Genomic DNA, 14,566 nt, shown 5'->3' with positions numbered 1-14,566 from the left:
CCCACTATAGGAGCACCCAAATACGTAAGAAATCTTCTGGAGGATATAAAGGGAGAGATTGACAGCAATACAATCATAGTAGGGGACTTTAACACCCCATTATCACCACTGGACAAATCCTCTAAACAAAAAATCAGCAAAGAAACATCAATCCTAAATGACACACTACATCAGATGGAATTAATTGACCTCTTCAGAACATTTCACCCCAAAGCCACATAATATACATTCTTCTCAAGTGCATGTGGGTCATTTTCAAAGATAGACCATATATTGGGTCACAGGCAAAGTCTCTTCAAATTCAAGAAGACTGAAATCATATCAACCATCTTCTCAGATCACAATGGCATAAAAGTGGAAATCAACTACAATAAAAACAATCCAAAAAAATCAAACACATGGAGACTAAATAGCATGTTATTAAACAATGACTGGGTTACCAGAGAGATCAAAGAAGAAATAAAAAACATCATGGCAACAAACGACAATGAAAACACAATAATCCAAAACCTATGGGACACAGCAAAAGCAGTCTTGAGAGGGAAGTTCATAGCTCTACAAGCCTACTGCAAGAAAAAAGAAACAATGAGAATAAATTACCTAACTCTACAACACAAAGAGTTAGAAAGAGAGCAACAAGAAAAGCCCAGTGTAAGCAGAAGGAAGGAAATAACAAAGATCAGAGTCAACGACATAGAGACCAAAAAAACAATACAAAATATCAACAAAACCAAGAGCTGGTTCTTTGAAAGGATAAGCAAGATTGATGAACCTCTAGCCAGGCTCACCAAGAAACAAAGAGAAAGGACCCAAATAAACAAAATCAGAAATGAAAGAGCAGAAATAACAGACCCCACAGAAATACAAATGATTGTTAGATAATACTATGAACAACTCTACTCTAACAAACTAGACAAACTGAAGGAAATGGACATATTCCTAGAAAAATACAACATTCCAAAACTTAATCAGGAAGAATCTAAAAATCTCAATAGGCCAATAACTATGGAGGAAATTGAAGCAGTAATCAAAAAGCTTCCAGCAGCCGAAACCGGTTTGGCTCAGTGGATAGAGCGTCGGCCTGCGGACTGAGGGGTCCCAGGTTCGATTCCGGTCAAGGGCATGTGCCTGGGTTGCAGGCACATCCCCAGTGGGAGATGTGCAGGAGGCGGCTGGTCAATGTTTCTCTCTCATCGATGTTTCTAACTCTCTATCTCTCTCTCCCTTCCTCTCTGTAAAAAATCAATAAAATATAAAAAGAAAAAAAAGAAAAAAAAAAAAAAAAAGCTTCCAGCAAACAAAAGCCCGGGACCAGACAGCTTCACAGGGGAGTTTTACCAAACATTCCAGGAAGACCTAAAACCTATCCTCCTCAGACTATGCCAAAAAATTCAGGAAGAAGAAACACTTCCCAACTCATTCTATGAAGCCAGCATCACCCTAATACCAAAACCAGATAAATACAACACAATGAAAGAGAATTACAGGTCAATATGCCTCATGAACATAGATGCCAAAATTCTCAACAAAATCCTAGCAAATCAGATCCAGCAGTACATCAGAAAGATCATACACCATGACCAAGTAGGATTTATCCCAGGGAAGCAAGGATGATACAATATCCGCAAATCAATAAATATAATGCATCACATAAACAAATTCAGAGATAAAAACCACATAGTCATTTTAATTGATGCAGAAAAAGCACTTGACAAAATCCAACACCCTTTCTTGATAAAAACTCTCAGCAAGACAGGAATAGAGGGATCATACCTCAACATAATAAAAGCCATATATGACAAACCCACAGCCAACATCATAATCAATGGGCAAAAACTAAAACCATTTCCCCTAAAAACAGGAACAAGACAGGGATGCCCCCTCTCACCACTCCTGTTCAACATAGTACTGGAAGTATTAGCCGTTGCAATCAGACAAGAAGAAATAAAAGGCATCCAAATTGGAAAAGAAGAAGTAAAACTGTCCTTATTTGAAGATGACATGATACTGTACATAGAAAACCCTAAAGACTCCATCAAAAAACTACTAGACTCAATAAATGAATTTGGCAATGTAGCAGGATACAAAATTAATGCCAAGAAATCCATGGCATTTCTTTACACCAATAGTGAACTTACAGAAAGTGAGACTAAAAAGCAATCCCATTTACCATCGCACCAAAAAAATAAGCTACCTAGGAATAAACTTAACTAAGGAGGTAAAAGACTTATATGCGAAAACTACAGGACACTGAAAAAAGACATAGAGGAAGACATAAACAGATGAAAGAACATACCATGGTCATGGATTGGTAGAATCAACATCATCAAAATGTCCATACTACCCAAAGCAATCTATAGATTCAATGTAATCCCCATTAAACTACCAATGGCATATTTCACAGATCTAGAACGAACGTTCCAAACATTCATCTGGTATAAAAAAAGACTTTGAATAGGGGCAGAAATCCTTGGAAAGAAGAACAAAGTAGGTGGGATCTCAATACCAGATATCAAACTGTATTACAAAGCTACTGTTCTTAAAACAGCTTGGTACTGGCACAAGAACAAACATATAGATCAATGGAATAGAATAGAGAGCCCAGAAATCGACCCAAACCACTATGCCCAATTAATATTTGACAAAGGAGGCAAGAGCATACAATGGAGTCAAGACAGTCTCTTCAATAAATAGTGTTGGGAAAATTGAACAGATACATGCGAAAGGATGAAACTAGACCACCAACTCACACCAAACACAAAAATAAACTCAAAATGGATAAAAGACTTAAACGTAAGATGGGAAACCATAAAAATATTAGAGAAATCCACAGGCAGTGAAATCGCAAACATATGCCGAAGGAATTCCTTCTCTGATACTGCTCCTAGGGCAAGGGAAACTAAAGAGAAAATAAACAAATGGAACTACATCAAAATAAGAAGCTTTTGTGCAGCAAAGGAAACCATCAACAAAACAAGAAGAAAGCCCACTGCATAGGAGAACATATTTGCCAATGATATCACCGATAAGGGTTTAATCTCCAACATTTACAGGAAACTCATACAACTTAACAATAGGAAGATAAACAATCCAATAAAAAAATGGGCAATGGACCTAGATAGACACTTTTCAAAAGAGGACATACAGAAGGCCGAAAGACATATGAAAACATGCTCAAAGTCACTAATTATACGAGAGATGCAAATCAAAACGACAATGTGGTATCATCACACACCTGTCAGAATGGCTATCATCAACAAATCAACAAACAACAAGTGCTGGAGAGGATGTGGAGAAAAAGGAACCCTTCTGCCCTGCTGGTGGGAATGCAGACTGGAGCAGCCACTGTGGAGAACAGTATGGCGCTTCCTCAAAAAACTAAAAATGGAATTCCCATTTGACCCAGTGATCCCACTTCTAGGAATATATCCCGAGAAGCCAGAAACACCAATCAGAAAGGATATATGCATCCCTATGTTCATAGCAGCACAATTCACCATAGCTAAGATTTGGAAACAGCCTAAGTGCCCATCAGCAGATGAGTGGATTAAAAAACTGTGGTACATCTATACAATGGTATACTATGCTGTGGTAAAAAAGAGGGAACTCTTGCCTTTTGCAACAGCATGGATGGAACTGGAGAGCATTATGCTAAGTGAAATAAGCCAGTCAGAAAAAGATAAATAGCACATGATCTCACTCATTTGTGAATTAAAGAGAATGACATAGACTGATGAACAGGGACAGATCCAAAGACACAGAAACATGGATCAGACTATCTATCCCCAGAAGGAAAGTAGGGGAGGGAGTGGGTTTGGGGAAGAGATCAACCGAAGGACTTGTATGCACACATGTAAGCCAAACCAATGGACATGGACAACAGGGGGATGAGAGCATGAGTGGTGGGGGGGAGGTTGGGGGTCAATGGGGGGGATGAGGACACATTTGTAATACCTTAACTAATAAAGAATTAAAAATAAATAAATAAAAATAAACTCAAAATGGATAAAGGACTTAAATGTAAGATGGGAAACCATAAAAATCTTAGAAGAATAGACAGGCAGTAAAATATCAGACACATATTGTAGCAATATCTTTACAGATACAGCTCCCAGGACAATGGAAACTAAGGAGAAAATAAACAAATGGGACTACATCAAAATAAAAGGCTTCTGTACAGCAAAAGAAACCATCAACAAAACAAGAGAGCCCACTGCATTGGAGAACAAATTTGCCTAATCTCCAAAAATTTATAGGGAACTCATACATCTTAGCAAAATGAAGATAAACAATCCAATCAAAAAATGGGCAAAGGACCTAATCAAGCATGTCAAACTCACGTCCAGTGGGACGTGCTTGACCTAAATAGACATTTTTCAAAAGAGGACATACAGAAGGCCAAGAGACATGAAAACATGCTCAAAGTCACTAATCATCCGAGAGATGAAAATCAAAATGACAATGAGATATCACCTCACACCTGTCAGAATAGCTATCATCAGCAAATCAACACAGGATAAGTGCTGGCAAGGATGTGGAGAAAGAGAACCCTCCTGCATTGCTGGTGGGAATGCAGACTGGTGCAGCCACTGTGGAGAACAGTATGGAGTTTCCTTAAAAAATGAAAAATTGAACTCCCATTTGACCCAGTGACCCCACTTCTAGGAATATATCCCAAGAAGCCAGAAACACCAATCACAAAGGATAAATGCACCCCTATGTTGATAGCAGCACAACTTATAATAGCTAAGATTTAGAAACAACCAACTAGTAAGTGCCCATTAGCAGATGAGTGGATTAAAAAACAGAGGTACATTTACACAATGGAATACTACACTGTTATAAAAAAGAAAGAACTCTTACCATTCACAACAGCATGCATGGGCATGGAGAACATTATGCTAAGCGAGATAAGCCAGTTGGAGAAAGATAAATATCACATGATCTCACTCATTTGTGGAATATAATGAACAATATAAACTGATGAACAAAATAGATCCAGAGACAGAGAAGCATCCAACAGACTGTCAAACCTCCGAGGGAAGGCAGGAAGTGGTGGAAAGGGAAAACCAAAGGACTTGTATGCATGCATATAAGCATAAACAATGGACACAGACACTAGGTGGGTGAGGGCATATGCTGGGGGTGGGAGTGGCCGGAGAGAGGTCAATGGGAGGAAAAGTAGACATATGTAATACTTCAAACAATAAAAAATTAAAAAATAATAAAATCCTGCTTTAATTCATGAGTCATTTTACATAATTCTTCTTTCAGTTTCATTTTGCAATTTAAATATATTTTTGTGTATATATATGACCAATGTCTCTCATCCCCCTTTTTGAAACATGAAGGTATTGGCATTGCTACCCTTTCTTTCTCCTCCCTCTTGCAAAATTGAGGTATCTGCACTTTTTAAAAATATATATTGTCAAAGCTGAAAATATTGACATTCTGTTGTAACAATAATTATCTTGTGGCTTTGCTCATAGCTTAATTCAAAAAGTTGAAAAAGTTGTTTATCACTTTATAAATATCACTTGTGTAGTCAAGTATTTTAGGCTTGCTCTATTCAATGATTTCTGGAGTTGAATCCACTATTTATTGCATCCTTGCCTTTCTCACTTCTGAATAACAACCGCACTTTACTAAGTCATACTCTCAATCAACTTCCAATAAAACTGTGTGTGGTCATTAAGTTTTATTTTACTTTATTTTATTATTTTTATTTATTTTTTGTGGTCAGTAATTTAATATATTTTTCTGTCTCTCGGTATTTTTATTGCCTTCATGACTAATTGTGATTTTGAAAAGGTGTACATTTATTAATAGACAATAATTTTCCTTTTTCTCATTTTCTTAATGATAGAAGTATCTGAAAGGCTGATTTTTTACTCCGTTCAGTCTGCTTTATTTTCCCCTCACTGGAATATGTCATAATCTGCCCCTAGGTTCTGACATTTTTTAAATAATATACTTAAGATGAGTCTTTTAAAATTAATTTTGCTAAATATTTGACAGTAGCATTTTATCTAAAGAATTAGATCCTTTATAGCTGGAAATGTTTTCTTATTATTTGTGGTGGTAATTTTCATCCTTCATTTCTGTTTTCTCTCTAGCTCTATTAACTTGATGTTGGACTTCCTTGATCTATTCTCTATGTCTTCCTTGATCTATTCTCTATGTCTTGGTTGTTTCTAAATCTTAGCTATTATTCTACAAAATATTGCCCCTTTTTTTTGGTCTTTTTTTAATCTCAGGGAGATTTTCTTTATTTAATTTTCCAAACTTGCTATTAAATTTTTCAATTTCTAGCCCCTTAGTACTTCTATACATGCAATATTTTTACAATTCTAAGAATTATAATTAGAAAAACTTTAATAACTTGTTTGCTCTTAAATGAACTTTTTCTACTAAATTTGTGATCATTTTCATTGTATTTTATTCTGATCTCTTTCATATGGCAAGATTTTTTCAAACATTTTAACCTTGTCTTTCACATACTATCTACCATTTTATTTCATTGGAAGATACATTTCTTCAACCCTCCTCTAAATTTTACCAAACTATAGCTGGTCCCTGGTTCCTCTCTCATGTTACCTTGTCCTTTTCCTTCATACAGTATTCAGAGTTTGTAATTATGTTTGTGGAATTATTTCCCATGTATGTATTTTTTTTATTTTGTTTTTTTTATTGCTTAAGGTATTACAAAGAGTATTACATATGTCTCCTTTTTTCCCCCCCCCTTGACTTTCCCCAGGCCTCCCCTACCCCGCCCCCAGTGTCTTGTGTCCATTGGTTATGTTTATATGCATGCACATGTATGTATTTCTTGAAGACAATGAAAATATCTGTTTTCACATTACTTTAATACACTCAGAAATTAGTTGATATGTATCACCCACTTGTACTCAATGACCATTTTGTTGTTGTTAATCCTCACCTGAGGATACTTTTACCATTGGTTATGTAGAGAGTGTGGAAGAGAGGAAGAGAGAGAGAGAGAGAGAGAGAGAGAGAGAGAGAGAGAGAGAGAGAGAGAGAAAGAGAGAGAGAGAGAGAAACATGGATGCAAAAGAGACACATCAATTAGCTGCCTCCCGCATGCCCCCAACCAGGTAGGGAATTGAACCTGCAACCCAGATACTTGCCCTTGATCGGGAATCAAACTAACGACCCTTCAGTTCGCAGGCTGACACTCCAGCCACTGATCCACACTGGCCAGGGCTCAATCACCATTTTTGCATTGTTTTTTAAATTAGAAAATATATTAATTAAATTTGGGGCTTAATACAGTCAATAATAAAGGGAACATTGCTGTCTTTTGCTATCATTTCTTGTTGTATATATAATATTTAGGGTTACATTTCTCAGTCTTACAGCCCAGAGTGGCAATTGGATACTCAGGGTTTTCTAAGTATGATTTTAAAAGAGAGAGAGCTCTATCCAGTGTAGTAACCACTAGCCACACTCTGTCCAGTGTGGTAGCCACTAGCTACATGTGGCTAGGTGAGCACTTAAAATGTAACTAATGTTGCCCTAGCTTGTTTGGCTCTGTGAATAAAGCATTGGCCTGTGGACTGAAGGGTCCCGGGTTCAATTCTGGTCAAGGGCACATGCCTTGGTTGTGGTCTCAATCCCTAGTAGGGGGTGTGCAGGAAGCAGTCAATAAATGATTCTCTCTCGTCATTGATGTTTCTATCTCTCTCTCCCTCTACCTTCCTCTCTAAAATCAATAAAAATATCTGAGAGAGAAAGAGAGAGAGAGAGAGAGAGAGAGAGAGAGAGAGGACTTTAAAAACTATCATAACTTCAAGTTGAATGCTTCTGTGCCTATTTTCGTCTTTCATGGAACACTTAAAAACAAACAAACTACAAACTAGCATTATGGAAAATTTCAACTACATACAGTAGAGTGAGAATACATCCATTTATCAACAGTCCAGCTTTAACAATGATCAAATCATGGAAATTTTGTAAACCTATTCACTTAATCTTACGTGCACACTGGATATTTAGAAAATACTCTGGTTGCTCTTCAGATCGCATAAACCTTTCACCTTTTACTTAAATATTTAATTATGAAACCTAAAATATAATGACTATTTAGAAACATAACATCATACCACACCTAAAATTAGATAAATAATTCCTTAGTACAGTCAGTATTCAATTTTTCTCATTGTCTTACAAGAATTATTTTTTACACACATTACAGCAGTCCACGCTTCTCCAAGGGGCACACAGTGTGTGAACTTATCATACTACTTAGAATGGCATGCAATTTAAAATTTATGAATTGTTTATTTCTGTAATTTTCCATTTAATATCTTTGGACTGCAGTCAACAGTCAGTGGTTGCAGTTACAGAAAGCTGAACTGTGGATAAGGGGGACTACTATATTTCATTAAATTGATACTGACAATATCCCTTCCAGATAAGTATTATTAGCACTATTTTGCAGATGATGAAACTAGGCTTAGAGAGATTCAGAGATACACTCACAGACACAGCAATAATTAGTGATAGACCGGAGACTAAATTCTAAAGTTCATGCCCTTTGTGGAATACTTCCTATCATTTTACATCATATAATTTGTTCTCCCTTTCTCTTCTCTTCTCTTCTCTTCTCGTCTCTTCTCTTCTCTTCTCCTCTTTTCTTCTTCTTCTTCTTCTTCTTCTTCTTCTTCTTCTTCTTCTTCTTCTTCTCTCTCTCTCTCTCTCTCTCTCTCTCTCTCTCTCTCTCTCTCTCTTTCTCCTCTCTCTCTCACTCCCTCTCCTCCCAGTTCCTTTTCTTCCACCTGTTCCCCACATTCCCTTTTCCCCTTTTGCTTTTCCTCCTTCTGATCCTTCAACCAGCTACAGGTTTACTACAAGTCTCACCCCAGTCACCTTTGCAAGCACAGACCACATGAGGCACTTGCTTAATTTAAAGCCCTCAAGTCCTTCAGATTCTATACACCATTTTGGGGGATATTTCTCCTTTTTCCTCTAAAAGAATCCTAAGCCAACTAAAGGAGCTTAGATCTAGAAGACTCTATTCACTTTGCACCATAGGTTAAAATTTATTGGATTTTCTGTTTTAAGACAGGATAAAATTTTTGATAGATATAATTTATACTAAAAAGTAAACTATCTTGCCCTGGCCAGTGTTGCTTGGGGTTTAGAGCATCCTCCCATGCACCAAAGGGTCACGGGCTTGATTTCTGTCAGGGCACATACCTAGGTTGTGGGTTTGATCTCGGTGGGGGCATGTGCATGAGGCAACTGATCAATTTTTCTCTCTCATTTGCTCCTTCTTCCTTCCTCTCTCTCTAGAATCAATAAAAAAACATCCTCAAGTGAAGACTTTTCTTTTTTAAAAAAGTAAACTACCTTCTCCGTTTTGTTGAAGATGGGTGATGAGTACATGAGGGTTCATTATACTATTCTCTCTACTTTTGTGTATGATGGAAAATATTTTTGTTAAGTAAAAACCAAACCTCTCTTCTCTATACTTGACATTCAGCAACTGCCTTCCCTTCTTATCTTATATTCTCTATTTAATGTTATGGTGAAGTATTGGTTTTCAAAATGAAGTCTCATGTTGTACACCTCATTGCAGCATCATTCACAATGGACAAGACATGGAAAAAACCAAGTGCCCTTCAATGGATGATTGGATAAAGAAGAGGTGGTACATATACTATGTAATACTTCTCAGCCATAAAATAATGATTAAATATTGCCATTTGCCACGACATGGATGGAGCTTGAGAGTTCCATGCTAAATTTACACAATTTTTATTTTTCAGCTATCCCTCAATAAAATATAAAGAAAGACTAATTTCTGAAGTAAATTTCTTATGACCCCAAGATTAGATCAAACTTCTTAAACTACTTAAATAAAGACAAACATCCTTGGATATTTTCTCCCTTTTCCATTCTTCCCCCTTTTTATTTCACCAATTTCACGCTTATGGAATGTGTGGATGCAGGGAAATGGAAACACGTCTTACAACTCAGACTAAAGCACAGTGCATTTGACTACAGTGGATTCAGTCATGTGCTGATGGCTTCATGATTCAGCTGAAACTTCAAACCTGAAGGTTTTTTTAATCAGATTTACTTACCAAGTGTCCTGCTGTTCTCATATAGAACAAGTTTTTATTTATTAACTAGTGTCCTGGTGCATGAATTCGTGCACACTGAAAGGAAATTCATTAGAAGAAATATTTTTAAATCACTATTCGCCCTTTCTCTATAATAGAAGTGTCAACCAAATTCATGATCAACAACAACAGATTGAAACACACATGTGCAGTTGGCGCCAGCAAGAGCTTTATATGTATCGCACATGCAGGAGTCAACTTAGCCTTTTATAGATATAGATAAACTTGCTTAATTAGACCTGCTTTCTGTTTAGCTAAACTTTTTCCAGCCCAGTGAAGCACGCCAACTTCTCTTTCAGGTAATTATCAGCAACACAGCAGTAAATATCAACACGAAGCAGATTATTATTATAGATCACAGGGAGAACAAAGGGTAAGATATTTAACTGTGTTTGACTATACTCTGCGCAGTGAGAAAACCTGAAGTGATTTTCAAGGTTCACCATTTCTTACTTCTTTTCAGTCAGGTCAAGTTTCTAAACTTTCTAAATCTCCATTTTCTGGCTGATGAAAAGAAAATAGGATTCTACCAAGTCTCCTATCTACCTACTGGAGGACTTCTGTGAGGATCAAATGAAATGAAGCATGGGAAAATGCTTCACAAACATTTGGTTAAATTGTAAAATATTTGCACCTGGCTGTAAAGCAAATCGGGTTCCTGGCCTAAAGAAACTGCAAGGAGGCTAATCGCTAGGGAGAGGAAGCTGGGTGTAGCTATGTGATGTCATTACCTGGCATCCATGCAACTGTTTCCGGGCTGGGCTGGGCTGTGGGGCACATTTTGCACCATGGGTTCTTGGCAGTGTTGGCTGCAATTTGGTGAGGTGTCGCTCCAGGCTGGTGGCGGGGCCTGTGTCCCACTTGGAAGAAGACGAGTGTTGGTTTGTCAGCGTCAGGTCCATGGTACCATTTATTTTTAAACTAGAGGCCTAGTGCACAAAATTCATGCACAGGAACGGTCCTTACACCTGGCCAGCGATCAGGGCCGATTGGATCCTTCTGGCTGCTGGCCAGGGCCTTCCTTCATTCTGCACCACCCTCTAGTGGTCAGTGCACATCATAGCGAGCAACCAAACTCCTGGTTTCCTGGTCAAACTCCTGAGGGATCTTGTCTCTTCTGAAGTCAACTTGACCCCAGGTAACATGAACAAAGTAAATTTGTGTTGGATTTCTATCATTTAAAACCAAAAATAGTACTTTTATTGCTTATTATACTTTCTCAGAAATAAAAATAGACCTTGGCCAATGTGACTTGCCAGGATGTATTTGAAACCTCAGTGACCAGAGGTCACTGTATCAGAATGCAACAATTCCACATGCTTACTTACAGAATTCTCCCCAAACTGGAAGAGAGGCAGCAGTTCTAAGGCCACTGCACTCAACATCAATACTAAAGAATCATGAAGGATGTGATGATTGAAATTATTTTCTAACCCCAAGATGCTTCTAGTCTCCTTTCAAGGAAAAACCCCTCCGTCTGGTCCCAGGCTGGCTGGGTCACCTCAAAATATGTTGCTTTCATTCTGGAGTGGCTTCCTACCTCTGCTCATTTAAGGAGGTTCAGGACACAGAGAACTCACAATACGTTTAGTTATGATAAAAAAGCTCTGTAGGTAGGTAATTGAGTTCAATATGCTTTTCTTGAACAGTCTGTGGGGAGAGAATGGAAACAGAAAAACACTTTGGCAGGAATAGGAAGAGACTCTGAAGTCAGTGCAGGAGGCAGCATCCTTGGGGTGAGGGTCACACAAGATGACGTGAGGACTGTCAGGGTGACTGTAGGGCTTGATCTCAGAGATGGACAGGTTAACAGGCAACTGGAACTCTGGGCAAAGACCGGCACCCATCTCAGAGGAGAGAAAACCAAGCACAATGATATACCTTCAGGAGTCAGTGCAGGAGCCCTGTAAAAGAGAGTGATCAGCACTCGGCATTCTGGGGGGTACGCCCCTTTCCACTCCTCTTGGGGTCCCTGAACCATCAGTTAACGATGAGGTCCAGGAAATATCACCATCACCTCCCGCAATATCTGTGCAAAGGTGAAATCAGCTAAAGAGGACAAGCACTTCAGCTCCACGCAGATGTGTGAAAGGTGAGCGAGCAGATGTTATCCTTCTGTGGAATATGAAGAAAGACCTTACTCTTTTTAGTAAATTATGGTAACTCACCTTCCTTCCACCACTAGTAGTCACTTATAAAGGCCCATAGGCGGGAAGTGGCGCCAAGTGGACATCATCCCCGTGTCTACCACCCCAGACATGGCTCTGGCTCCACATTTCACAGAAAGATCCACCAAAGTTAAACCCTGGTTCTGGATAACAAGCCAGAGCTTCCTTCAGAATCTGGGTGAGCTTCTCCCCTAACCCTTGATCCCATGACAGGAAATAAGCCATGAACCATGACCTTTGTGACTCACCTCATGGCCCCTCACCCCGTCTTTTTCCTGTCCTCACACCACCACCCCCATTAAATCAGAGCAGAGACAGTACTTGAGGCAGAGGCCCATCAGATCCTACAAAAAGACTTTACACAGAGAAAGGTCACATTTAACAGCCAGCCCTCTCCTACCCACAGAAAATGAAATAAGCAATTTAATTGGAAATCTATTTCCTCCCTACCCTTGGCCACAAGGCCTTACCCCCTAAGCTACAATCCCCCAAATGAGTGGACCTGTCACTAGAAGGAAGGAAAGACAACGCCCTGATCTTAAAGAAGCAGCTTCTGGAAAGGGGCCAGCGAGACAGTGATGAGCTCTCAGCCCCAGGACACTCGCCACAGTCACGCCTGTGGCAGGGCTGCCTTTCACCCAGTAAAATCCAGTCCAAAGCCTGGCCTAGCTGTCTGTTTCCTCCCACCACCAGCCCGGCTGCCTGCCTTCCAGGTCAGGAGGAGAGTTACACCTAGAAGCAGAGGCTCCCTCAACAGAGGGTCCCGGGTACAGCCCCTCAACAGAGGGTCCCGGGCACAGCCCATCCTCCCGTTTCCCCAGTTGCTTACCCTTCTGTTTCCTGTGACGGATGACAAGGCCCAGGCCCAGGAAGAGCAGCCCCAGCACGAAGGCCCCGATGCCACTCAGCATCTTGCTCTGGGCGGATCCAGACTGTGCCCCTGGGGAGCAGAGCCTGGGTGTCAGCTTCTGTCCCAAACCCACAGGGGCCCTTTGGAAGCCTCCATCCCTGGGGGGACCAGCCAGTAAACCCTTGGGCACCGTGGGTGGTGACGGGGGAGTGGGTCCGGCTCCTTCACACACATCCTAACCTTGGACCCCAAGCCCCGTCACCAGCCACCATAGTCTTGTGTAGAATGACCTCCCTAGTGTCTGGAAACACAATGATATCAGAAATCTTCGGATGCCCCTGCCATGGAATGAGGCAGCCTAGCGTCCTGTGATGTCCACTCAGCAGTGACATCAGGGGCAAGGATGCAATGGGACAGGCAGGGTCTGCTGTTTGCCCTCTCTCTGTGGGGCCCAGGGTGCAGGAAAGAAACTGTCCCTTACGCCACTCCACTGTGAGGGGGCTCTGGAGGCTGGAGTGCTCCACGCGGCAGTTGTAGACGTCTCCTCGCTGGGGGGTCATTTCCAGTATCACCAGGATCTGGTAGGTCCAGTCCCCGTTCCTAATCAGGGGGGTGGACAGGACGCTGGCTGTCTCCTCCTGGTCATTCCGGAACCACCGGACTTTGATGTGGGCTGGATAGAAATCCGTCACCGAGCAGACCAGCATGTTGTGGTGGGTTAGGGCCTCTGTCTTGGCTGGGAAGATGGTCACTGTGGGCTCCACTGGGAGGGCAGGGGTAACAGAGAGGAAAAGACGGAGTGAGATGTGGGGCAGAGGCAAGTCTCCCCACAGGGAGGGTCCTCCCTGAACCAGCTGGAAAGATCCCTGGATTCCGAGTCCAGGATGAGGACCCGAGCTGGGCCACTTGATTAGCTCAAGTAAACAGTTAACTTTTCAGGGTCAAGAGCTAACAGCAATCATTTTATGGGAGTTATTCTGTTAACAATTAATAAAAATGAAGCCTTTAAATGTTTAAATTGCTGTGTTATACAGGCCACTATTCACAATGTTTTTAAATAAAGATGAAAAACCTGGACTTCTTTTCCCTCCACCTGTTGACGGTGACCCTGGGGATCAGCTCTAGGGATTCACACCAGGGAAGAGAGAAGTTTCCTGTTGGTCCTGAGGCACCTCACAGTGGAGAATATACCTCAGTTTGAATATCCGGGGGCATGAGACCATCTACACTAGTCATGGCTCCATGAACAGTAACACGGACTGAGAATTAGGAACATTACAGACAGTTCTATGTCCAACAGAGCAGGACAGCAGTAACCATCACATCCCTCCTCCAAAGCAATGCTCTCAAACAGGCTCTTCCCTACCATTCTCAGTGGCAAACACGGGCAGGATTTAAGG

General features: G+C 40.4%; 1 protein-coding gene across 5 annotated transcripts in view; it reads right to left on the bottom strand.

The window, feature by feature from the left end:
• LOC139012640 (SLA class II histocompatibility antigen, DQ haplotype C beta chain-like) overlaps nt 1-14,566 on the bottom strand; it is a 149,532-nt gene that overhangs the window by 49,422 nt on the left and 85,544 nt on the right. The window contains exons 3-5 of one of the 5 annotated variants that reach the window (XR_011471885.1): nt 13,648-13,929; nt 13,146-13,256; nt 10,880-12,052 (exon numbers count right to left, since the gene is read on the bottom strand). Coding sequence is in view for 4 of the 5 variants with exons in the window: in XM_070418805.1 (XP_070274906.1) it covers nt 12,039-12,052; nt 13,146-13,256; nt 13,648-13,929 (407 nt within the window). In the remaining variant the exon portion in view is untranslated. Of the gene's footprint in view, nt 1-6,788; nt 12,053-12,072; nt 12,264-12,645; nt 12,672-13,145; nt 13,257-13,647; nt 13,930-14,566 lie in introns of those variants that run through there. The other 4 variants (XM_070418805.1, XM_070418807.1, XM_070418806.1 and 1 more) reach the window with 4 other exon arrangements.

Source organism: Myotis yumanensis, unplaced genomic scaffold (genome assembly GCF_028538775.1).
Source record: "Myotis yumanensis isolate MYYU_CA2020_CCGP unplaced genomic scaffold, mMyoYum1.0.hap1 SCAF_6, whole genome shotgun sequence".
Taxonomy (NCBI): Eukaryota; Metazoa; Chordata; class Mammalia; order Chiroptera; family Vespertilionidae; genus Myotis; species Myotis yumanensis.
Note: the sequence above shows the minus strand (reverse complement) of the source record. Positions and strands in the feature narration are given on the sequence as shown.